This window comes from Impatiens glandulifera, chromosome 1 (assembly GCF_907164915.1).
Source record: "Impatiens glandulifera chromosome 1, dImpGla2.1, whole genome shotgun sequence".
Classification (NCBI taxonomy): Eukaryota; Viridiplantae; Streptophyta; class Magnoliopsida; order Ericales; family Balsaminaceae; genus Impatiens; species Impatiens glandulifera.
The window spans coordinates 259,274-287,246 of record NC_061862.1 but is presented as its reverse complement, the minus strand read 5'-3'; the positions used below and the strand labels follow the sequence as shown (position 1 = coordinate 287,246).

The 27,973-nt window shown below is 36.1% G+C and overlaps 2 protein-coding genes and 1 pseudogene across 2 annotated transcripts; 1 reads left to right on the top strand and 2 right to left on the bottom strand.

Annotated features, from left to right (window-relative positions):
- Window positions 1-11,457: 11,457 nt before the first annotated feature.
- LOC124920795 lies at window positions 11,458-13,801 on the bottom strand (annotated as a pseudogene).
- Window positions 13,802-14,025: 224 nt separating this feature from the next.
- On the top strand, window positions 14,026-16,289 carry LOC124919830 (VIN3-like protein 2). The gene is made up of 3 exons (XM_047460176.1): window positions 14,026-14,903; window positions 14,996-15,315; window positions 15,418-16,289. Exons 1-3 carry the CDS (start codon window positions 14,257-14,259, stop codon window positions 16,191-16,193), a joined length of 1,743 nt encoding a protein of 580 aa, XP_047316132.1. The 5' UTR covers window positions 14,026-14,256; the 3' UTR covers window positions 16,194-16,289.
- Window positions 16,290-16,375: 86 nt separating this feature from the next.
- LOC124920787 (receptor-like protein kinase FERONIA) lies at window positions 16,376-22,197 on the bottom strand. Its single transcript, XM_047461343.1, has 2 exons — window positions 22,068-22,197; window positions 16,376-20,246 (listed from the first exon to the last, which is right to left on the bottom strand). Exons 1-2 carry the CDS (start codon window positions 22,195-22,197, stop codon window positions 16,390-16,392), a joined length of 3,987 nt encoding a protein of 1,328 aa, XP_047317299.1. The 3' UTR covers window positions 16,376-16,389.
- Window positions 22,198-27,973: the final 5,776 nt, after the last annotated feature.

The following is a 27,973-nucleotide window of genomic DNA, read 5'->3' as shown; positions in this document are numbered from 1 at the left end:
CTAAACTGACCAGCGATACTTAAATCTTTATAATCACTAAGCAGAATTGTGATTAAATAGTATTTTGCTAAATTGACCAGCGATACTTAGATTCATAATAATCACTAAGTAGAATTGTGATTAAAAAGTATTTCGCTACACTGACCAGCGATACTTAAATCTATATGATCACTAAGCAGAATCGTGATTAAATAGTATTTCGCTAAACTAATCAGCGACAATTAAATCTATAATAATCACTAAGCAGAATTGTGATTAAATAGTATTTCGCTAAACTGACCAGCGATACTTAAATCTATAATAATCACTAAATAAAGTTGTGATTATATAGTATTTCGCTAAACTGACCAGCGATACTTAAACCTATAATAATCACTAAGTATATATAGTTGTGATTAGAATAATCATTAAGATTTTTTCGCTCCATGTGAAAAGCGAGACAAACATAATCACTAAACATAGTTGTGATTAAAATGACTATTAAATTGCTCAATGAAAAGAGTAATAAACAATAAACACAATCAACAAACTGAGTCAAAATGTGTACTCATGTAAATTCCAAAGACTAGGCGAGGTGTGTAGAAATATGGTCGAAACCACCAGGCTCGATCTACACGATCGATAAACCATGAGCGATGCATATTCTAAACAAAGGTGAATCGTCAACGAGTGGATGATAAACCAACTTTGAAGAATGAAGGGTAAATTACACGGGTCTCCCGAGAGACTCGTCAGGTTTGTTCTCTTTTCATTCAAAGGATCCGAAATAAACTATAAGTTGGGTGTTTTCAAAACGCAGTGCCTATTTTCAAGCTTGGACATGTATTTTTCTAAAACCGAGTGTTTTCTACAAATTTTGTCAAAGAGGGGCATTCTGTAGACACTCACTTTTCACCCCTCAATTTTATAGTTTATGCTTTTAATAAATCTGAGTCTATACAAGTTTTTTGAATTCATTCACATGCTCATTGCACGATTTATTTTAAAGACGATTATTTTTAGAACAATTGAGTTTTTGAAAATAATTGATTTTGGATTCTTAATAAAGTTAAGATAATAATTTGCCTATGTTACAACACTTAGGGAAGTTATTATACTTAGAATATTCAAGGTTTATTTAATTAATTACCTTGGGTATTTATAAAAAAAATAATAAAAAATAAAAATATTCTACAAAATATATTTTAACGTTTTTATAAAATTTGGTTAGGTATATTTTGTTTTCTTTTAATTAGATTAGTTGTTAAATTCCATAACATTTAGTGACATGTCAAGTGGAGATTGCTTCATTTAAAATATTTTGACATATTTTAAAATGGAAAAATCTTTCAAACAATATGGTGTTAAGTGAGCCTTTGGGTCCTAGGGTTTCCCTTGTGAATTCCCTATAAATACCCCCTCTTAACACCCTAAAAGGTGAGCTCCTCAACTCTCGACCTTCAATCTTCACCTTCTTCTCTCTCTTCCCCTCTCTCTCTCTTTACACATTCACTTGCCCTTAGGCTGCCGAATTAGAGCCCACTTTTCTAAAAAAACCTAAGCAAGAGCACCAACTAGATTTGTTGAGTCACAAGTTTCTTGCTTAGGGTTTTCATTTTTTTTGCCAGCATATAAAGAGCAACCCCTTTGTAAGCTCTTTTTCCTTTCTTTTGTTTCTTTAAATTTGATTCATTTGAATTTTTATTTTCTTTGTACTTTATATTATGCATGATTTCCTTTAAATTTTTTGTTTTGATAGGCGTTTAGGTTTTATTTATGTACCTTAATCATGTAAATAAGTAGAATATAAATAACATTTAATAAATAAAAATAAAAAAAGCAGAAAAAGTTTTCAAGAACACTACAAAATAAAAAAAAAATGTAAAATCTGCATTATTTTTTATAGTTGATTTTTTATTTTTTTGAATAACTAAATCTAAGGTTTTTTTTATTTATATAAATGTTTAATTGTATTATTATAATGTTTCTGCAAAGTTTCATGTTAATTGGGATCCATTTGGATCACCAAATAATTTTTTAGCTAGGATTAGGTGAAAAAACCAAAAAAAACAAAAAAACAGCAAGTTATTCTACAATGCGACGCTTGTTCTTCAGCCTTCCAGCGCTTCTTCAAGGGTCTCGACGCTTTCCAGACAACGCTTGCTCTGCTGCAGCTGCTGCTGCTGAATCAGACTTCTGACGCTTCCCAGACGACGCTTGCTGCAATCTTCAGCTTTTCCTTTTTTTATTTTATTTATTTATTTTTTTTTATTTCTGCATTTTAGATTTAGGTTTATTTTTGTTTGACATTTTTTTTAGTTAAAGTTTGTGGCTTGTTTGATCATAGGTTAGAAAATGATACTTTTAAATCAAATTTTTAACTAAAATTAAACTTAGCCCTAACTTAGACATAAGATTATTTTTCTTTAATGAGTTTTTTTAACTACAAATTTTTATAAAACCAAAAAAAAAAGGTTAGATCCTTTATATAATTCACTTCAATATATTGATTAAAAATCAATCTAGACTTAGACTAATTAAAAATTTGATCAATAAATTGCTTAGTCTTGATTTTTTTTTAGAATAATTTTTTATGTGTGGATTATTTTATTAGGTTTTCTTGTGTCTTTGTTTATTTATTTTATTTTATTTGATCATTTATCTCTCATGCAAACTTTTTTTTAATGTTTAAAATTAAAAAACTCTAAAATGTAAAGCGTAAGAAATAAAAAAAAAGCCAAAATTAATTAGTAGAGACTTTAAGGGCGTTGTGGGACATAGCGTCTAAAAAACCCTTTCTCACACGTAACCAAACGCCGAATTCACATCTCTTAAATTCCTAATTTTTGAAATTAGGTGGCGACTCTCTAGTCGTGAGGTTAATTAATATTGAAAAAAGTTAAAAAAAAGACATACTTTCCATTACAAAACTCCAATCTCTCCCAGATTCGACGGGAAGGTAAGATATGGAGTTGTCTATAAAGCCTCGTTTTTAAAACTTAAATTTTTTCAACATTAAAATTAATTCCCCTCACGTTTTCAAAAAATAAAAATTTTTAAAGAGTGTCCCAGAATTTTCAAACCAGTCGATCAAAATATTTAAAAAAAAAATCGATCACACTCTTAGGTCTAACACTCTCATTTTCAACTACTTCATTCAAACCATCTGAAACTAATAGATCATTAATCATCAGTTTCCATTGCATGTAGTTTGTACCATTCAGACTCACCATATCAGGTCTAGATTTCCCAATTATTACTGGCTCAACAAATGACAAAAACCCAACAAAGAAACCAATTGATCTCCTCTTTGAATTTCGTTAAGTAACCTACAGAGCACTCTACTTCAATGTTAAAACAGATTACCAATCAATACTACTCTGATACCACTATTGGGTTTTGCAACAGCAAAACTACGGATCTTCTTAGAAATCAAACATGTAACAAATTAGTTTCCAAATCGTCTATGACGAACAATAGATTTACCAAGAACTAAAATAACACAAAATAAATGACAATACAATATATGTAGTTTGGTCAAAATCGACTTACGTCCACAGGAGGGATAAGTTTCACTAAATCAAAGAAATGTCAATAGTAAAAACTCACATGCCCTGCTCTGAAATGAAAGAAGTGATTACACTAGGAATAATTGGAATACTCCACAATCAAAAGCTCCCACAATATTTCTCTCTGGATCAACCAAAGAATAAGAAGGAAATTAGAAAAACCTTAAATCTGTTCACTCTCTCTCAACCTTACTATATTATGAGACCAATACAAAAAATGTATTTATACTCTAACCTGTTTTCATAACAGAAAACCCTGACCCGTTTACTTACCCAAAAGATAAAACCCGACTCAATGGCAAGGAACACCTCAATATCTTCTACTCTACAATCTTCTTGCGAAAATGGCATTTGATGGGGGCAACATCAAATGTTTTTTGTTGTATTTAGGATGATGTTAATGCAACATTATATCCCTTGAAGTGTGTAGCGATTTGTTGTTATACATCTGCGATTTCTATATTAAAAATCGTTTGTTGAGTTTTTGTCTTCTTTTTGGAGATTCGGGTTAACCAGATCTACAAGAGAGTGTTTATCTTTTTTTTTCTAATTTCATTCGTCTTAGTGTCTGGATAAAGTCGTATGTTAACTAGGTAAAATCCTAAAAGATCTTCTCATATTTCTTAACAATTATAATGTCGGCTTTCTTTAATAACTATTGCTTAATGTCGATACAGGAGATGTGCCGAACGTGTTGATTGTTAGAACATGAGACATTCACTCAAGATTTGTGTCCTGATCTAATAAGGAAGATGCATGGAAGTCGGTGCTGGTATTCTTGGTTTGTCATTATCTCTTCTCCTTTGACCCAATGAGGATAATAAATATCAAACTCCCCCGCATGGTCGAGGACATCGACACTTTCCTCCAATTTCCATGGGAAAATTTGTCATTCAAAACAACCCTGAAGGGTTTGAACAGGGACTTAGAACACTTCAGGTCGATATATTTGGACAAGAAGAAATCCATGAGGAAGAAGAAAGACAAAAAGGTCGATGTTTCTTATACTGTATTTGGGTTCGCACTAGCCTTCTAAGTGTGGACCCATGAGATTATCAAAACGTTTGTCCCCAAACTTGCTTAGAGGATGCTGCAAGCGCATGAGCATGTTTTCTTAAGGATCACATATATGAGTTATTGTAATACGTGTATTACAACAATAACTCACGCATAATGTCATATAAGTGAGTTATTATTGTAATACGCATATTGTCATATACATGAGTTATTGTTGTGATACACATATTATAATACTTTACGCATAATGTTATATGCATGAGTTATTGTTGTAATAGGCTGGTGTTTTCATTACTTTGCAAAATATTATCTCTTTACCAAGAAAAATAATAACACTAAAATGATATATTGTGCTCTTGTAACTCAAGGTTATCTCTATTTAACGTACTAGAACACCAAGATAAGTACATACTCATGCTTATAATCAGAAATTAAGGATTAACTAGCAGTTCTAAAGAAGATGAGACTCATATTTCCTTATTAGAATTCGAAACTTCCATGCACACAACTACCTCCAACATCATCCACAGAAAGACTTTCACCATTTGTTAGCCTCATCCTTTTCATCTACAGACTTAGCCTCATCAATGCTATGGTGAAATACGTGACCTTTCAACACTAAGAGCCACTATTTGAAGTACACTTAGAACATTATGTTGCATCAAAATCTACAAAAATTTACACATATTTCATACAATACAATTATTCAACAACATTAATTTCATACAATACAATTATTCATACAGCATTGTCTTAAGTAAATGCTACACATGAAATCATAAAATACAATTATTCAACATTAAGAGGACTTAAGGAAATGTCACACATGAAGGTACTAATTCAAGTTCAAGCTAAAGGCTCATGCTGCTGAGATGATGCTCTTGTAGTAGACGGTGCAGGCATCACTGATTTGAATGTTTCCCTATTATGTACTTGACCACCACATGAGCTGCATCGTCTCCGAACCTTACGAGTCTCATCTTAGGATGACCTACTCTTTGTTGTTGACAGCTATTACTTCACCTTAACATGTGGTTTTAGGCACACTCGTTGCTTGATATTTTTGGGAATATCCCAAGCGTCTTCATGATAAAATGGATAACATATCTCTGCATATGTATTCAACCATGATTCAGTTGTGTAATACCTGAAAAAGATAACGATTAAACATGTGAGAAATTGATTAGATAGATTAAAGATAATGATTAACATGTGAGCAATTGTTACCTTGAGCATAAGTCATAGGGGATCCAATTTTTGAGTACGTGCAACAATCAGGACACGAGTACAAGGAAGACTAGATACATCGAATACCCTACAACTACAGGAAGACCAGCTACATCGAATACCCTACAACTACATGTCATTCCTTTGAAGTAAACTTTTAAATCAGATTCACCATCATGCACATAAAACTCGAATCGTTTAAGTGGATTGACGTTATATAATCTAGCCTTCTCAGCTTGCTCACGTAATTTTTTTTCATAATTTTGAGATAAACGTTATGTGTGATTGGGTGATTTTTCTCTTCTATTATGAAATCATTCTTGTATTGTGAATCATAAATAGTCAACTAAGGTTGTTATGAGATACTTTCTAGCATTCCTACTCTAACTATTAAAGCTCTTGGCATAATTTCTTGTTATTTGATTGTATCGTTTACTGGGGAAAAAGGCACGACTCCATCTCTCCATCCCAATATCTTCAAATAGACAGCAATATGAGGGTCCATAGTCATAATCTTATAAAAATGACGATTAAACATTGAGACAATGTATGCACAAGAAGCCAAATCAAACTCTGCGTGACAGTGATCAATTTTAAATTTGGCCATAATATTCATATTGATGTGGTATGTGCATGCACCGTGATATGCTTCTGGAAAAACTAAGCACAAGGCATTGACAATACTTGGGTGTCTATCGGATACAAAGACAAGATTCGGGACTAGCCCAATACCTTCTCTTAGTTTTTGCATTAAATATGTCCAGGAGTTATAATTCTACGAATCAATGATGCCAAAAGCAACAAGATATAGTTGTTCATTTGAATCCAATGCTATAACCACCAATAGTGGATCTCCAACCTTGTGCTTAAGAAAATCGGCATCGACGCACAATACAGGACGACAACAGGTTCTAAAACCTCTAATTGAGACTCCTAGGGACATGAACATATACCTGAAATGGCTGAGCTCATCCGTCTAGATATCTGTTATGGTACCCGTATAATTCATCTCCAACATGTACAAGTATGATGACAATTTACCATAGGAATCATCTACAGTTCCTCGCACCATCATTAGGGCCTTTTCCTTGGACCTCCTAGCCTTAATATAACTCATATTTATTTCATAACTTCTTTGCATGTCTTTCATTATTTTCTTATGCATTTGGTCATGGTGATTCCATGTACTTGCTTTTCATGCATTCTCCAATAACCCATGATGGTGTTTGACTTTCATTCTCTTGCCTCGTTACAATTGAACATGTATGATCTTTTACAAATTTTCGAATCTCAAACATCTTCGAGGATTTTCCTTTCACAACACACAATCTCCACTTGCAATTCTGATCCAAACATTTCACATACCAAAGTTCTTTTTTTGACTTCTCCACTTTGAATTCAAAATGATTAGCTATCGCATATTTATTTAACCTCAATTGAAGTTCTTTTTTATTCTCAAACAACGTACTAACTTCCAATCTGATTTCGCAAGTTAATGCCTCATGTATCGAATTTTCACTGCTTGTTATGTTACTAGCAACCCCAATCATTGTAGCTTGGTTGGGTAATAGAAACTCAATCATCAACCCCTCATTTAGACGCAAACATGGTTCTTCTTTAATGTCATTTTGAGTTTCAAAGACAACCTCCTCCTGCTAAAACTTCGGGAATACGTTAGGATCATCATTTTCTAGAACCACTACACTTGAGTTAGGTTTGTTGGGTTTCTAGGTAGTGAATTATCTACTAAAGATACGCACAGTGTAGTACGATGGTGGATTGACATTGCTTCATGTAAAAAGAAGTCAACATCCATATCTTGTTTGATATCAGTTAAATAAGAAATTTTAACATCCATACCCGGAGTATTATACTTGGTTTGAAGCAATAAATCATATCTAGATTTATCAACATTAGTAGTAGAATATATCATATCAACTAATTTGGCATATGTATAATTTAGGGGAACATTCAAACCTCTGGTTGACTTTGGAACAAAATGAGTAACACCATCCGTAATTTTCCACTCTCCATCAAAGTAAAGAATTACTTAGCTACAATTGAAAACAGTTCAACGATAAATATACGCGTATTGTAATATTCTGTTGTTGCTTCACTCACGATTTTTACTTACTTCTGTTGTTGATTTTTGAAGATGGCGTCAACCATAACCGAGGAGGATTTTCATGCTAAGGTATCATGGAAATCCAATACAGCAACTTTCTCAGAAGTTTGCTGCAATGAATCTAATGGATAGGATCCCCCTATCAAATAGGTCCATTGAAACAAACTTGTGGGCAATTCTTGGCACATTGTATTTCCATGAAACCTAGTAGGAAACTTCTTAGTGAGCAATACGCGTGAGTGAGCAACAATATGCATGAGTGACATCTATCTTTGTTCATAACATAATATTCATTCACATTCAGGAGTTATCGAATCACTAATTAATAATATAACCTAGCTATACTATAGCCTAATGTTCATAATCACTAACTAAGAAATCATCAAATCAAATAACATAAAATAAACATACCGATTTGAGAACGAAGAGTCGTGGGTTTTCAAACAGAGAGGTCGTGGTCGTGGCAAAGGGAAGGGGAGGGAGGGATAGAGTTTTTACAGTTGGAGAGAGAGAAGTCGTGAATGGAAAGAGTTTTTAAAATGAGGGAAAAATAAGCTTTATATACTATGAAATACGTGTTTTACAACATTCGCGTTTTATGTAAAACGCGTGAGTTATTATACGCGTATTATATGAAATACAAATATTGTAAAATACGTATAATGAAAATACGCATTTTACAATATCTCATTATACGTATTTTATAATATACGCGTTTCATGTAATGCGCGTAAATGAGCGGTAAGTGAGCGTGAGGGGAGCAAGACGAACATTTCGCAGGGCGAAAGTCCCATTTTAGACCCATTATCATGGTCATTTCATGAAATTTCCCAAGTAAAAATGAAATAAATAAGAAGAGAAAAATAAGAGAGACCGAAAAAGCAAAAACAAAAACTAAATAATTTAAATAGGTAAATTTTTTTAAAGGGAATATTTTAAATAGCTTTATTTACTACTTTAGTTAATAAGTAAAGAAAATTATATTTAAAAGAGAAAAAAATCAGACAATATTCTATATACACATCATATAATTTGACTATATTTTGATATGTATAGTGACTCAATTTTTTATTTATTTATATGATAATTAATTTATTATTATTATTATTAATTTATTTATTTTTTTGAATAATTTGTCTTTAACTTTCTTTAAATTTTAAATTATAGATCACATCAAACCGTGTTACTTATGAATTTTCAAGTTTTATTAAAATAAAATACATTTATTATATATAGCACATATATAAGAGGTTGTTGAAGAGTCGGCCGAGATGGGATAAAATTGATACGACAAAACATTGTTTACGCATTTTTGTTTACGAAACTAGACCAACAATAATTAATATATATGTTCAATTCATTGTTTATATGTCCAGAGGGCTTGTGGAAAAAAAAAAGAATAAGAAAGGGATTTAGCACCAATCATCCATGCATGCAATTTTGTTTGTAAGTATATTATTGAGGTGCAATACATAAATTAATAAACATTTTATAAGTAAAACTTAATCAACCAGTTTTATGTACCTCATTATTAAGTATATACCACACCAAGCATATACAAGTTACTCAACGTATATATAATAAGAGAAATGATTAGGTGAGGGAATTTGGTGAGGGAATAACTTGGCATAATCTTATTCGCTGAAAAAATTAAATAATTTCTCTCTTTTTTCTTTTTCCTCCCACTTTTACATTTTCCAACCAATGAAAGTGAATGAAGGTGATGACAAGTCATTCCTTCACTAAATTCCCTCACCAAATTCCCTTTCTCTATCACTCCTCATATAATAATAATAATGTTATTGGTTAAAATAATCCTAATAATTCTTCAAATTATATAAGATTTTCATAATTTTGAATGAGTAATTTTTAAGTAAATAAATTTGAGAAAAAAACAAAATTTAAATTAAATGTAATTTTTAAGGGGAAATTTGAGGAAATGACCCTAAAGAGGGGCCTAATTATGGATGGTGCGGGCCCATAATTTTAATAGCGCTGGTGACCCCCAAACTTTTTTCTGACGAAAAAGCCCCTATTGCGTCACGCATCCTCCAGTTGCGTGACGCACCCGAGTGCATTATGAAAAGTCCACAATGCCCTTGCTATATAATTAAAAAAATTCCAATTTTTCCCATTTCTTTCTTTCTTGTTCTCTCTCTTCACTTCCCATTCTTCCATTCTCTTCCTTCTCTCTAAAAAGACGACTCCCGACGATGAACTCCGACGACGACCCCCGACGAAGACGTCGGAATCCCAACGAAGGAGATGTCCGCTACTACTGGTATTCTTCCTCCTTCTTTTATTTCTTTCGCATTGTTTTGTTAGGGTTTAGGGATTAGAGATTGATTAGATAAATGCCATCGGCGGCGAAATACGGGTACGTCACGCAGGTGCGTCACGCAGGTGCGTCACGCAGTTTGGATATTTGTTTGGTTTTTTTCCAAAATCAATGGAGCCCAATCTCTGATGTAACTGCTATACTTACCTCCATCCAGGTATGGGTTTGTCTGATTTTGAAGTTGGAACTAACTAAACCAAGCTCACACTAAAAAATACAAAAAGTTATACCTAATTAGTTACATTGCTAACAACAACATGAGTCATGGATAACATCTGATCAGGATTACATCGAAACTTATAAGGGTTCTATTTTTTCTGCAGTCGTTGCTTTGTGACCCGAATCCAAACTCATTTGGCAACTCAGAAGCTGCAAGGATGTTCAGCGAAAACAAATACGAGTACAATATGAAAGTAAGGGAGGTTGTTGAGCAGAGTTGGACTGCAAACTAATTCTTTCCGAGGTGGTAGGGTGGTTGGTCCCTATAATAGAGATACTGGGATTTTATTAGAACTTGAAAAATGTTTTCAACACTTTGTGAACTCTTGAATGGTGAACTACAAACAACATCACATATTTTCTTGGGTTCATTTTGGGGTATTCAGTTTCAGACAAATCTTGTGCATATATTGTTGATGATCCCCTCTGCCTATTAAGGCTGATTGCTTCAATTCTTCTACTCATTATTGTACTGAATTCTGCTTATATCAGTTTTAGTGTTTGTGCCTTTTATGTTGGAATGAGATATTCTACTACAGATTTTAACTTCAAATAATAACAATTTAACTATCTTGGAACTCTGTTACAATTTATTTATAAACTTTTATATTGTAAAGCATTACATTTACCTCAAATCACAACTTCTGGTTCACAAATCACAATTTATTTGTAACTATCCAGACTTGTTTAACCCTCTATAACTTGAAACTAAACCATTAAATCATTTCGTTCAAAATCAAAGATTTACCTCAATCACACTTCTCTTATCAAATAACAAATAAAAAAAATTAATTTACTTTTCTGCTATTTCTCCAATTATCGTGACTATGATTGTGACCGAGATAAATAAATTAAATGCTTGAACCAACTTAAATGAAGAATAATCTATAACAAAGGTGTTGTATATATACACAGTACAGAGTTTACAGCAAAACTCAAATTGGCACAACATATAAGACAATTCTAACAAAAAAAAGATTTGTTCATCGTACTCGAGGCTGCTGCCGGTGGGCTGGTAATGGAGAGGCAGCAGAATGTGTCGTATTCATGGGCGAGCGATGATGCGTTTTTGGTGGTAAGTTACTTTTCGAGTCATTAGCAGTTCGAGTTTTGGATGTGTTTTTCAAGGACTGGATCTCTTCTAAGGTGGCTAAAACCAGTGACATTTTTGGGCGTGCTTTAGGCTCTGATTTTAGACACTGCAGAGCAAGGTTAGCAGCCATAAAAGCTCCCTTTTGAGGATATTGTCCTTCTAATTTTGTGTCCATAATCCCGAATAGTTTTCGTTTGTCCCCTAAATAAGGAATAGCCCACTCCACTAGATTCTGTTCTACACCCATTCTTGACTTGTCAACAGCTAGACGACCAGATAGCAATTCGAGTAACACTACTCCAAAACTATACACATCACTTTTTGTCGTCAACCCGACCTGTTTGTTGATTGACAAAATCACAAAAATAATGTATATATGAAAGTTGATTCTATATATAAGAAAAAAACAGAATCTTACCAAAGTTCTAATCTATACTCGTGGCAACATATTCCGGTGCTGCATAACCGTGGGTACCCATCACTTTAGTCGATACGTGTGTCCTATCTCCAGTTGGTCCTGCCTTGGCCAACCCAAAATTCGACAGTTTTGCATTGAAATCCTACACAACACATTCTCTAAGTAATAATTTTCTAAGTGAAAAGTAAAAAATTCAAAATTTTATTGGCATATGTTGAAAACTAACTCACTTTTGAAAAGATGATTCTCCAAGCTCCCTTTTGGCAAAAACTCATAAACCAAGAGCTTATCCTTATCACCTATCACCTTCTGAACAATACCCAATAAGCTTAACCAGATTCGGATGAGAGAAGTTGGCCAAGATAGTTAACTTCCGTCTGTATATAATAATACTTGGAAGAAGTCAAAAACAGAGCAAAATAATTACAACCTGAAAAAAAGAAAAAAAAACATACCAACCACTCCTTGTGACCTTGGAAGTCTTCAGGTTTAAGTTTCTTGACAGCAACAACGATGCTAGAACGTGACCTGAAGTAGTGAACAATTGTTCATCAATCCAACCTTTGAATACATAACCGAATCCACCTTCGCCAAAAAGACTGTCAGGGCGAAAGTTTCTGGTGGCGTTCCTTAGCTCGTTATATGAGAATGCCTTGGCATGAGTTGATGAAAGCATTTCACTCTCTGATCTTGGAGATGGGATAATCATATCATTGTTTTCTCTACAACAAGATGTGACTGTAATATTGTTCATAAAAACAAACAAACAAACAAACCAATTGATTAAACCTCAAAAACAAATTATTATTATTATTTGGATCCTAAAAACAAACAAACAAACAAATAAATAAATTTCATTTTTTGGACGCTGTTAGAGGTTATATCAAATCAGGAAACTACATAAAAGATTTCCAGATAACTAAAGATATCAAATCGAACTGGATGGATTAACTAACTCTACAAGAAACACATTTGTTTGTTACCTGAATTGTTGGAAGGGATTTGAGCTGAATCCTGCGTGACGCATCCAACCAACCAACCTGCATTCAACGAATCAGGGCGAATCAATGATGTTCTGTAAAGGAAATCAACACAAACAGTCACATGTAAAGGAAATCAACACAAACAATCATATGTAAACGAAATCAACACAAAATATAAACGAATATAGTGAAAATTTTATCTTCGGCCGTCGTCGTTCGCCGTTGGAAGTTCTTCGCAGCTATAGGCCATTGAATATGGTGGAATGGTCCACGGTGCCTCTTCGATTGGTTCTTCAGCGATGAAAAAGTGAGAAAGTCTTCTCCGTCACCATTAGGGTTCACGGCGGAGAAGAAAGGGAAGAATGGATGAGAGAGAAAATGAATCGAAAATGAAAAATAAGATGATTTTATAGGGTTTAGGATGCGTGACGCAGGAGTATAATGGTTATTAAAAAATTTGGGGTCACCAGCGCTATTAAAATTATGGGCCCGCACCATCTACTGTTTGACCCTGTCATTTCCTCAAATTTCCCATTTTTAAGTATATAATTGGGTGAATCGTGTTACTTTCTAGTGCTGCGGTATCTCTCTTTCCGCAACCATTATTGCATTTTGCATAATTCTGCACTGAAAAGAAAGAAAAAAGGATTTCTTTCTTTCTCTTTGTTATATATATATAATCTTGTATTTTGTTTTGTCAGGAGAAAAAAAAATCAGGGAATCGAGATTTTCTTTCTGGGTGGAGTTCCGCAGCCAGGTTTAGTTTTTTTTTTTTTTTAGTTTAACAGCCGCTGTAAAAACCTCTCTCTAACTTCCATTCTCCATCTCCACATCCTTGATCCTTGGCTTGGCCAGGTTTTGTCTTTATTTTCTTTTCTGCTCAACGATGTAGATTTCTTTCTTTGTTTGTTTGTTTTTGGTTTTCGTTGTCATTCATTCATTCGGCAATGCATAATAATAATAATAATAATAATAATAATAATAATAATAATAATAATAATATTGCAGAGATCCTAGTACTGTTTTATTGTTCCGATTTGTCAATGCCACCGCCGATCCTCTATCAGCAGCTCTTCTCATTCACTGTCTCTCTGACTCTGCTTCTTGTTTGCATTATTTTATTTAATGATTCAACAATCTAATCTTTCATCTTCATCTCTTCACATGAATTGATAGCAACTTGTGAGAAGATTATTATTCTTCACAAGAACACATTTCGAGCATAAAATAGGTTCAAATTTCTCTAGTGCAGGCTTATAAAGTTAATTAGTTAGGTAGCCGCAGCATCATGGATCCTAATCAGCTAAATTTGCAAGAGAAACTAAGCCTAGTCTATCAAGTTTCCAAGCAAACTGAAGAGGCGGCGCATAAGGTCCTTAGCTACATGACCCGTGCAGACCTTGCCGAAATTCTATGGGCTCAAACGGGTTTAAAGAGAAAGTATGCCGGATATACAAAGCATAAACTCATTAATCGCCTCCTCAAGCTGGTCAATAACAAAAATCACTTCAACAAGTCATCATCTATTTCCAATGCCTTTGACAGGAGGAAGCTGCTAGAGCACCATGAACAGCAACAACAAATCGTCTCATCATCACAAGGCAACAACAACAGTACTACAACTGGAGTACAACAACAGTCCTCTCTGTGCCGGAACCTTGGGTGTAAGGCTGAATTAGTACTGCAGCCTCCGGATGAAACTTTCTGCACCATCTGCCACCGTTGCTGCGATCACAACAACGAGGATCCCAGCCTATGGCTAGTCTGTGAGTCTGTTCCTGATCATCCTCACGACGGGCAGTCTTGCGGCCTTTCATGCCACCTTGAATGCGCCTTGGAGAATGAAAGAATGTCCAATGCTGGTTCCCTCATAGAGCTGGAAAAAGGTTTCCAATGTGTTTCCTGTGGAAAAAACAACAATAATGGACTCATCAGGTAATAAAATATATATATATATATATATATATATATATATTTTCCATGTTTTTTCTTCTTTCTTTTCTTGAACTTATTTGTTCCATTTTCAGGAGCTTGCATAGGCAACTGTTGGCTGCAAAAGAGGCAAGAAGAGTTCACGCTCTGAGCTCACATCTCAAGCTGAGTTGCCAACTAGTTGAAGGAACTGAACATTACAAGGAGCTACAAAAGACTGTCCAACTTGCAGCCAAGACACTTGAGAATGAGGTAGGGCCTCTTCAGGAGGCACACAAACAAATGGATTTTCGGATTATTGGTAGACTTTCCTGTGCTGCAGATGTGCAGAAGTTATGTTTGTCTGCCTTGGGAATCTTCGATTTGTTGCCTATTGAGACTAGGTCCAACGGCTTGAAACAGAAAGAAAGAGCGGGTGGGTGTTACATTTCTTTTGCCTTATAATTTTATGTTTTTTTCTTCTTCTTTTTTAATTTCTCGGTAACATATACTTATCTTGTATCTTTTATGGTAACAGCATGCATGATCAGCTTTGAAGAACTATTACCGACCTCTGTAACAATTATTCTGGATTACGAAGACTATCTCCTAGAAGAGTTTTTGGGTTGCAGGTTATGGCATAGAAAATCGAGATTTAAAGATTATCCCAAAGATGCCACATTTGTTGTGCTCAAGCCAGAGAAGAGATTCAAGCTTTTTGGCCTTGATCCTTCCACCAAATATTTCTGCAAGGTTTCATTTTTTAGCGACAACCGAACTCTTGGAATTTGGGAAGCCAAATGGGATACACCGGCATCAAGGAGCAGCGTCTCTATATCTGAAGAACCAAAAGGAGACAAGAGTATTAATAATATTAGTTGTGGTTTGTCTGAAACTTGTCCGCCAGGAAAAACATCCAATGATCATCATGAAAAAGACAAGATAATTGCATTGACTCTTTCGTCCAAGGTATCCGGCATGCATAATACGTCCTTGATCACACCTACTGAATCCAACCACCAGCCAACAATGGAGGGTGGAAAAAAGCATGTGAAGGAGAGTGAGTATGACTACTCTGTGAGGATAATAAGATGGATGGAGAAAGAAGGACACGTTAATCTAAATTTCCGGGTGAAGTTCCTCACTTGGTTCAGCCTGAAAGCAACTGCGGGGGAGAGAAGAGTGGTGAATGTTTTTGTGGACACCCTGGCCGATGATCCTCCAAGTTTGGTGGCTCAGCTCCTTGACGCCTTCTCTGATCAGATCTCCGACAACCCATTAAAGCCAGGATTTTGCTATAGATTATGGCATTAATTTTAATTTTAGTTTTTTTTAAGAAACTTCACAAGTTACAAGGATGGTGCTGATAATGATCTTCTTGGTTTTACTAAATACAGACACAAGTTTTTTTTTTGTTTTTTTTTTTTTGTAAATTAAGCTTTACAAGAAGGATACTTTCTCGTTTTCTGATAATTTTTGAGGTATTTAATTAATTAGGTAACAGCAAAGTCTAATAAGTATATCTATGATGATCTTCTCCGGCTCCTTGTTGCAGTAGCAATGCATCTTGGAGTCTCCTCAAGACGACATCCATGGATGGCCTGTCAACAGCTCGAAACTGCAAGCACCATTCTACTGTTCTTACAAACACCCTCAGGCACTTTGGTGCTATTTTCCCTATAAGATTGTCATCAATAATCCTATCCATTTCTTTCTTTTGCATGCAACTTTTGAACCAGTGTACCAGATTCCTTTGGTCCCTGTACTTTAGGTGTGGAATCAATGCTTCCCTGCCGCAGAAAACTTCCAGCAACACCACACCAAATGAATACACATCAGACTCCTTTGTTTTTGGGAGCTCATGTAGAACATTATAATTATTACTAGTTGTTATTGGACGTGGTGGTGTCCCCGACTTGACTTCTCCTCCTCCTGGGAATTTCAAACCTGATATCTTGGGCACCCATTTCTCGTCCAACAAAATGCTACTTGATTTGATGTCACCGTGGATAATTGGATTCTCTAGATGATTACTGTTATGTAGATAGTCTAGTCCTTGTGCAGCGCCAACACAGATTTCAAGTCTTTTCTTCCACGGGAGTACTACCGGTTCATTGCCGCCTGTTCCGCAACCATATAGATGATTAGAGAGATCTCCTCGAGCCATGTATTGATATACTAAAAGCATCTCATTCTCATCCTCATCCTTGCAGTATCCAATAAAAGGGACCAGGTTTCGATGATGATAGAGCTGTTGGGATCGCAGCAGCAGCAGCTCCACCTCTTGAAGAAATTTGGACTTATTGTTAGCTGTTGCTAGCCTTTCAATTGCAACCTGTAGATAGCCGTTGTCAATATAACCTCTATACATCTCAGCACCGGTACCTGGACCGCCATACTTAATTATCATATTTCTGTGGAAATTGTTAGTGGCTGCTCTCATCTCCCCTAGTGAGAAGTGACGACAAGGCCGCTCAGGAAGACTCGAAGATGAAAGTCGCGGCTGAATTCCAAATGACCTTGTTCTCTGCTTCCACCATGCTGTTCTGCCGCCGCCACTAGAAGAAAAGGAATTATTAATGGAATTTTTTGCTTCCGTGATCTTGGGTACTGGTACTGGTTTCCTCCTGCGAAGATCCATGCTTTTTGCAATGCCATCCAAAACCTTGCTGTACGTTTTCTTTTGTGATTTTGCTCTTGTCATTATGCCGCCATCTTGCAAGGATGGTGATACTGGGGACGACCCTGTTGAACAAGCATCGTCTCCTTCCTCTTCTGTAATTGGATCTGTGTGCATGTTGTCAATAATAATGGTGGCGCTGCTGCTGCTTCTTCTCTCTAATAATGCATCGTAGTCTTCATCTTCTTCTTCTTCTTCTTCTTCTTCTTCTTCTTGTTCTAATTCCGTATCTGTCGAGGAGGGACATGCTCCTGCCGCATGTTGGTTCTGGGACGTTAATAACAGTGCAAACTCAAGTCTCTGCAAGACATCTGGCATTCTAGGCCGCGCATTCGGCCTGTTGTGTAAGCACTTAAACGCAACTTCAGCAAAGGCCTTCAAAGAATGGGGTGTAACCTTCGTCAGGCTCGGGTCAATGATCTGATCGAGTTTTCCCTCTTTGATGCAGCGTTGGGCCCATAACGCCAGACTGCGTTCTTCTCCTTCAAAACTTGTATCAATTGCCGGCCTCCCACAGAGAACTTCAAACAGAAGGACGCCAAAAGCGTACACGTCTGATTTCCTAGTCAGTCGCTGTGTAAGAAAATAATCCATATCCAAATAACCAAATGTTCCCATAATCTCCGGGGTGGTTTCGTTTGAGTTTGAGTTTGAGGTTGATGATGCTGCTTTGGAGAAACCAAAATCTGATATTTTAGGCACCCAATTATCGGCCAACAATATGTTTGAGGCCTTTACATCCCTATGAATGATTCTATGTGGAGCGCCGTTATGAAGGTACTCTAATCCGCGTGCAGCTCCAATGCAAATATTCAGCCGTCGTTCCCATGATAAACAATCTGCCGCGCTCCTAGTCCTTGAGGAGCACTTGCTGTGAAGATGATCCGCTAAGGTGCCATTAACAGCGTATTCATAAACTAGAATCTTCTCGTCACCTTCATCGCAGTAGCCAATTAAATTGACGAGATGAGGATGACGAGGGATCTTGGAAAGAGTCTCGATCTCAGTCCAGAATTCATCTGCACCTTGCTTTGACATAATAACAGACTTCTTCAACCGCTTTATAGCAGCAGCAACTTTTATGGCTCCTTTTTCATTAATGACGCCCTTGTAGACCCGACCAAAACCACCTTCACCAATCACCAGTGCCTCGTCAAAGTTGTTGGCTGCCACCACCATCTCTTCTAGTGAAAATCTGCGGTATGATTTGGCTGACGACGAGGAGGAGGAGGAGGAGGTGTTGCTACCAGATTTGTCTACTTGAAGGCGTAATTTGTAAAAGACGATATTTAGTAGTGTCATCAAAACAATTAGACCACTTACACTTGCGCCTCGGTTGTAAAGCAGAAGCAGCAGCAGCGACATTGGAGGAGGTTTAGATGAAGAAATGCGCATTGTTGGGTGTAATGGTGGAGGTTGGTGAGAATTGTGGTGACCGGCAAGATTGTTGTCGGGATTGCTCAACTTAAAGATTTCTAAGCCGTTGAGGATTGCGCCTGCTGCCGCCACTTGTTCAGTCTGGACTGGTTCGAGAGCCACTACAAGTTTGCGCTTTCCCTCGTCCCTCCTCGTATCTCCATGCATCGTCATAACGTAGTCCCTGTGCAGGGCTAAATTAGATGATCCACCAGTCCATTCGAATAAGTCGGCTTTTGACTCGGCAATTCTGTCGTTGACGTAGATATTGAACTGTCTTTGCCCTCTCCCTCTTACTGCTTCATCAAGCTCGCAGAAATGGAGCCGAATCAAGTATCTGAATCCCACATCAACCATTACTTTTCTTGTAAGATTGAGCATGTCATGATTGACGAATCTAGCCGTTTGGTAGAGTCTGTGTGGTGCAGCAACAACAACAACATATGAAGAAGAAGAAGAAGAAGAAGAAGCTGGTGGTTTGTTCATGAATGTGATGTTGTTGGCTGTTATAATAGGTGAAATACCGGGCTCTAACCAGTAATCGATGTCACCCGACCATACCCGTAATGTGCTGCCATCATCTGTGGGTGAAATGGTGCTTCCACCGATGTTGACCCGCTGAATAAGCTCGAGTGCGGTGGTGTTGTCAATAAGAAACCTATGATGATGTTTCTGGCCAACGACAAGAGTGCCTCCTCCTTGGTAGTCGTCGTCACCATCTGGCGTGTGATAAAGACCCGTGGGCACGGAGACGATCTCTATCCCGTTGATAATAGCGTATGATGATGCAGAAGAAGAAGCAGCAACTGAGGGAGAGAATGTTATGGTCAATGCTTGTTGTTGTTGGTCGAAGTTGAGACAGAACTCCTTTGTGATCAAAGGAGTCTCAGCAGCAGCAGCAGCAGCAGCAGCATCAAGAGAAAAGTTTCTTAAAAGGGTGTATGGTCCTGCTTTAACAGTGAAAATACATTTGGAGCTATCAAAACCAGGATATGGAGCTGGAGAGAAATGAAGACGAATAAACTTCTGCCCTGCATTGACCGGGATAGTGTAGGAGAAGTCGGTGGTGGATATTCTAGCGGTGGTGGTTAAGTAATTAAAGCTATTACTACTACTACTACTGCTACAAGATTTGGTTATTTTTGTTCTCCTAGGAAAGAGGAATTGTGAACCCACATCCCCAACCCATTTCCGGCCGTCGGGAGAAACATAGTTTCCTGTAGAGCCACAACTAATGGCGATATCATGAGCTGCTGCTGCTGCTGCAGCAGCTGGTTTGAGGAAAAAGAAGAAGTAACAAAAGACAACAATTATTAGGTGCATATTCCTTGGTATTGATAGGAATTTTGAGAATTTATTTTTGGTTAGTTAGTGATATGTATGTAACTATGCCTGTCTTGTCTGTCTGTCTGTCTGGGAAATTAGAAAGTTGTCTTATAATGAATGATGTGTGGTGGGGGACCGAAGAAGAAATATATAAGTATAAATCATTATCATTACTAATAGATAGATACAAGTCAGACAGATAATACATTAATTAATTAAGGGGGTAATAACTAATAAGAGATAGATAGAAGTCAGATCTCTTTTTTTTATATTGTTGGATAGTCTGCATCAAGTATAATTAATTATGTTTGTTTTAATTGGCATCACCATTTTCTAATTATATCAATTACTTTACCCATATGTAAGTCAACAGCTCTCTGTGTTCAAACATACAATACAATAAAAATACAATGCATCTTCTCTGCTGTGCTGTATATAAATATATAATAATAATTATTGTTGTTGAGGGAATGTTAATTATTCAGATGTGTGTGTTTAGGAATTCAGAGATCTTTATTTTGACTCTCTCTTTTCTATTATTATATTACTTTTTAGAATATATATAATATATCTCGACGAGCAACCAAGTCATTTATTAATTAATTAATTAAATAAAGGTTATGGAAGGGCAATACAATTTATAATACTGTCGGCATTGAAATGTGACGAAATAACTCTAATAGAAATGATCTAGGCTTGATAAAATTTGTAAAAATAACCTTTTTGGACGAAAATACTCCTTCACGTCACGTGACGCAATCAATCTCGTGACGCAAAGAGGTGGCATGTGAAATGTCCAGAATGCCCTTAATATTTATTATAGTTTCCTCCATTTTTTTCCATTTTTTCTTCCCCATTCTCTTTCTTCACGGTCTTCTCCCCTTCTATTTAAATCCTAAGCGACGAACAACGAAACATGAGCACGCAATCTCCACACAACGACTTGTACGTACACGAAGACAACCATGAGCCACAAATTAATTGTTGCGCCTGAAATTCAATCTAGTGCAGAAAGCACTTCCACTTAGCAAGCATGGAGACATGTCTGTTTTCACCTTCAAGTTAACTTTATAATCTGAGACTGAGACTAGAACCTTCCTATTGTTGTTAATGAGTGATTTTGTCACAGAGTATGTTTTATGGACTGTGACTCTATTAAAGTATGTTTCATGGAACCGTGACGCGATCGCGTCACGCCGAAGTTGGCCGCGTCACACGAGAATATTAGAGTATGTTTCAAGGAAACATGGCGCAATCGCGTCACGCCAAAGTTAGTCATGTCACACGAGAGTATTAGAGTATGTTTCATGCAACCGTGACGCTATCAGAGTATGTTTCATGGAACCATGACGCTATCAGAGTATGTTTCATGGAACTATGACACTATCAGAGTATGTTTCATGGAACCGTGACACGATCGCATCACGCCAAAGTTGGTCGCGTCACACGAGAGTATCAGAGTCTGTTTCATGGAACTGTGACACTATCAGATTATGTTTCATGGAACTGTGACGCGGTCGCATCACGTTGAAGTTGATTTGATATTGTGATTAATTCTTTATTCTTCTATTCATTGTGAATGTATTTATTTTTTATTATTTTATTTATTCTATGTGTGTGAGTGAATATTAAAAGTTCTATGATTCGCGTGGAAAGAGAGGTGTGAAATCTATTACACATACACGAAATGAAGGTTTTACAATGAAAGTATCTTTTAGATTGTATTTCCTGCAAGAAAGGATACTTAACATTGAAATTATACTCACCATTTGCGTCACACGACCATACCATTCGCTTCAACGCATTAGGAAACATTTCACACATTGGTTCCATGAATTTATCCATATCGTGCTCCTTACAAACTATTTGCTCACAGTCGTAGATGTTGGTTACCATTTGACGCACACTGCAAAGTACTCCCGATCACGTCATGGGTCGTGTGACGTGACCAACTTTCGCGTGACGCGATCTCGTAACGCGACGCACTTTTAATGTGCATTTTATGTGTTTTATGTTTCTAATAAACCAAACATAATAAATATAATATGCTAAACCAAACATAATATGCTAAGAACATTAAATATGATACCAAAATATGTCATAAATAAACCATGTTAAAGTTCAACAAAAGCAACAAAAACATACATATATTTATAGCATTAATAAACAAAGTAGTAGATATTTATATTCTACATTTATTTCTTAAAAGTCGAAAAAATCATTTTTTCGGGGCAGACATTTTTTAAACGCGTACAGTTTTCTGGTGAATCTGTTGGGGACTTTTGATGCTCAACTTGAAAATAATATGTTGGCCATCAATTTGTAGAAAAATATATTTTACACTTACATGGGAATTAAAGACCCATATTTTTGTTTTCTTATTGTGCATGAGCTCTAGGGCTCCAATGTGAAGATAGTATAAGCCTATAAGGTATATGTTGTTGGACGAAGCCTATACATCTATTGATTACGTACTAGGATTGTCAATGAGAAATGAGGATCTTAACCCGCCAAGAAGGCTTTGTGTGATTTGAAAGTTGAGAAAAACTCTAGTAAAAACTCAAATTAACCCTCTATACTTTTCAAATATTCCATACTATTGAAAATGAGGGATTTTGATATAGTGGTGAAGGGTACGTCTAATTGAGAGCTCCTTTTATATCGAGAGATCTCTTTTGGGATGGTATCCTTGTCAATGGAACAACACTCTCTTAAGACACTCCTAACTTTAGAACAAAAATCCAAAAAGTCATTTCTACAACGCCGTTGACTTGTTGTTGCCAAACAACAAAGTCATGTCGCGAAGTCTTTTACAACATGTGACAACTATATATGATAAATACATGTATGCATATAGATGAGATAGGCGTCCAAAAGTACATTCTAAATTTCGTTTGAAAATAAAAGGGAAAATTAAAATACCTAACGTAACGAGTGGTTGTCTTTCAGTCATTATTACACAGATACAAGATCGTTAGCCGCAAAGACTAGAGATTCAAGTGCTATCTGCGAGGAAAGAAATAAGGCTAACAATCTGGGGAATTTTATGAAGAAAATAACACAAAGCAGGTAGAGCTAGAAACAGAGGAGCAAACGAACAATGAAGGAGCTAAACTAAATCATTTGTTATGTTATTTTTCCTTTTGAGTTATTAATGTTTATCTCACATCGAAATACAACACGTTTTAAAATGAATCGGAAATTGGACTCCTATGATTAGGACACATACGTGCATAAGGGTGAAACCGCTTGTCCCCATTAGTTTTGAACTCACTCTTCTTGATGGTTCCACAGACTAAATATTTTTACCACGGGTCGCACACGAGATCTCACCACCGGACGCTTCATCCAAAAAATGTTTGATAAAGAACCAACATTGCAATTTACATCGCCTACTATTCCTCCTAGACCAAGGGTTGATGAGCAAACTACCTCTAGCGTTATCTCGGGGATCCAAGCAGACAGTCTCAATGAGAAAATGTCTTTACTACTAGACTGTATGAGGTAGCTACTTAATCCACCCACTAGCCAAACAAACCTTTATTCAGGGTTATTAGTAGACCCACTAACCCACTTGATCCCAATATATCAGACACTCATACGACATCTGACCCCAAAGATGAGGTGTTGGTAGAATCATGGTACACCTCAAATGACGAGGAAGCTCAGGAATCCACTCTTGAGATACTAAGACTACAACGGATCCGAGAAGGGAAGAAAGTTGTGATTGAAGATACAAAAAAGAAAGAGTCTGTAGTGCTAGGCATGCCTCAAGGATGGAGTACGGATACCTAAACTAAACAAGCTCTGAAGACAGAAACCTCTTCACCTAAGCACAAACTGCATCACCACTAGTCATCCCAACAACATTGATACAACCATCTAGTCAAAGCGACAAACTAGCGCAACTTAGGGCTTCTCAAATCGAAATGAAAGCACAAATAGATGCTCTAAGTAAAGGGAAGTCAACACATGGAGCTGAAAGTTGGAAATTTGGGTTAGAGGAAGCTAAGGGGGCCGTGGTCCCTCATGGACTAAAATTACCACATCTGACCAAGTATGCCGAAAATAAAGATCCATTAGCCTTTATGAACGTGTACTTGACGAACATCTTTCTATTATAACTTGGAGAGCCCATAATATTGCAATTATTCCCTCGGTATCTTGAAGAAGTGTCACTTGAGTGGTATTTACGTCAAAACATAGCCCAACACCAGACTATTGAAGAGCTAGCCAAGGTGTTCATAAGTCGGTTCAGTATGTTCTTGAAGGTGGACAAGCCTAAAAGAAAACTTAGGAGTATTAAACAGGGTCCAAGTGAAACTTTTGAATCGTACGTTGATAGGTGGAAAGTCGTGGCTTCACTAATCGATGGAATACCAAACGAACAAACTCAAGTGGATATGATTTACGCTAACATGAATGTAGCGTAAACCAAAGTCATGTCGGTTAACAAATATGCTTTCATGGAGGACTTGATTGCTTCTGGAATGGGATACGACGATGTATTAAAGAAAGAATCCATCGAAGGTAGGACTTCATACCAAGATAATCTTTATTTTAATCAGAAAATATCTAAGGCACAAGTAATCTACATCGCCAATGCATGGGATATCTACTAGGGATCATCTACTAGCCGTTAGTTAGTTTATCCCACACCGTCTGAAGGAACTACTTCGTTTACACCTAAGTCACCTAGGAAGTTTGGCGATTTGGGAATGACATTATCTGAAGCTCTCTAGATTTTAAGCAAAAGTACCTAATACAGGTCCAGACCCCGAATCTCGAAAGGCCTATATTAGGGAGGTTTCCGAATGAGTGGTGTGAATACTACCAGACAAAAGGGCATGGGACTAATTATTACTTTTCACTAAGAGGCGTGATTCAAAAACTTATCGACAATAAGATCATTCCAGCCCAAAGGCCAAATCGTAGCCCCTACCAGCTCATATAGTGAATCTAATCGAGGTGCATGAAGATCAGATAAACGAGAGTGATCCGTCATGTTTGATTATTGAAGAGGAAAAATTGATAGTCATTACCAGTATCTATGGTGACGATATTGAAGAGTTGAGTGGAGTGCGCACAACAAACAATCATGGTTTGGTTTACATGTCAACGACATCGAAAGTAAGAGACATAAGGCTAAAGGAGGAAGACATTTCACGACAAGGATAGTTAGATTTCTTTTGCAATGAACTACGTCGGGTCTGATTTTCTCATATTATGAGAGTAAGTAGGCAACTTCTCATGAGGTTCGGTCCCAAAAAAATCATTTTTTTTGCAATGAACTACGTCGGGTCTAATTTTCTCATATTATAAGCGTACGTAGGCAACATCTCATAAAGTTCGGTCTAAAAAAATCGTACGAAATCATTTATTGTAGATGGTTCTTGAATTTCTTTTCCCTCTTGATTTTGCCCCCGATTTTCCAAAATCCTACAAAATCATTGTTAAATAAATAAAAAAACAATTAAAGGGAAACAAAATGATTATTCCTTTTAAAAGGAAATAATCCTATTTAATTATAATATAAAGAAATAAAAAACTAACTAACTTAATCTAATTAAATAAAAAATAACTAAATTAATTATTTAAAATAACTAATATAATTAACAAAATAACAAAAATATACTTAATGATTTTTTTCAAAAAAAACTTTATAAAACCCGTTAATATATATATATATATATATTAATTTTATAAATACCAAGTTAAAATTATGAATGAAAACCGATGATTCAAGAATATTATCTCAAGATAAAGTGTTATAATAGGATTGATTTGGATTATATCTTGTACAGGAGACCATAATTTGTTTTCTACATCATCAATCATTTCATTCTCGGACAACAAATCGGAAATAGGACAAGGAGTTGATGAACTCACCTCTTAATACTACCACTTGTATATTCTCCCTTTTTTGACATTTGGGAATCATCGCAACTCGAGGTGTGTGAAGACGGATGCTTCATCTTGTCATCACGAGAAACTATTGAATCATATAATCCATCATCGTCCTGCTCAATCACCCTCCCGACCATATCAAATCTCCCCGAATTTGTCATCTCAACAATTAGTCTTTCAACACTAGAAAGGCTAGCCATACAGATCTGATTGAAGAAAATTGTGTAATAATGACTATCTTGTTAGTCCAAACGAAGTCGACGCCTCCAACACAGGTAGATTTGACGATGAAGAGGATCGTGGTGAGGGAGACACGACAATATGACGTTGGCCAAACCATCACTTTATATACATTTGTCTCGTTATCAACCCAAATAGATTTAGAGTAACGACTATGTGAATCAGAATGATGCACTTTAATTCTAACACAATTGCTCTCATGTGCTAATTGAATTTCCTCATCGAGTTCAATAAATCCCCCAAGATCATTATCGGCCCGACTAAAAGTATCATGATTCCACATATCTATTGTCATCCCAAATAATATAATCCATGTACCCTCCCTATCTACGGGAATTCTTATGATGTGTTCGGTCGTTATAACATGTGTGTTTTCAATATTAACTTATTTACCATCGATGAGTCGTCAGATTCCTTCCTCGACTAAAGGTTTAATACGCTTATCAATTGGCATAATAAATGTTATTTTAAATTCTTTCCATATATCAACGTATTTTCCACGAAAATGGAATCCCTACTAAAAACGCTCTCATTAGGTCCGATCCCAAGATGCCCTCGGTTCCATGTAGACGCTTGAAGGGCCCGAAGTAACAACTTTAATTGAACCAAATCAACCTCAATCACTCTTTTTTTCTTCTTAATTTTTGATATAGCCACAACTCCATGGTGCACCTCCAACATTTAAAATTCAAAAAGATTTAGTGTCACGCCCCGAACCGAGTCGAGACCAGCCGCCGCATGTCATCTCCTTGAAATACACTTAAATATAACATGCAAGGCTAACATAATTCTTTACTAACTTTCTTAATCAAAATATCACCCTTCTTTCATTAACCAAAAATCCTTTCAGCTACAATATGTTCTTGCCATCTCATCAAAAGTCCAAAAATACAAGGTGACAATGCTACCATATTAAGGTTTATAAAATACATCGTTCTAACTCTCCCTTAATACACTACTTTAAGGAGAGGGCTAACTTTTCTTACCAAAAGTAGATCGATATCCAAGTCTTCACTGTCCAGTAGCTTCTGTTACTTGATTTGGATCCTTCTCTGAAAAGGGAACCCATTAAAATGGGTGAGCTAAACTTGCCCAGTAAGAAAATCATAATCTCATTACAGTTGGATCAAGAGAAATTTAATATAAGTATAGAAATATCAAACTTTTATTAAAAATATAATACGTACTGTTAATAATCAATATACTTTTCTATATAACTTTGGGATAGTGATAATGACTACATTATTTTGATAACTCATTTCCATCAACAAGGATTTTAATGTCCTGCGTTGACTCATTAACCATCAATGAGGATTTGGGGGTCCTACATTGACTCATTACCATCAATCAGGATTTGGGGTCCTGCATTGACTCATTAACCATCAACCGGACGTGACTGTCACGCGTTGACTCATTACCGGTATAAGCACTCGAGACATTAATAACCATTATCAAATAAATAAGTACAGAATCCTATCTAGAGTAATAAAATCATTCTTGTATTATTCACATAATCAAATCCATA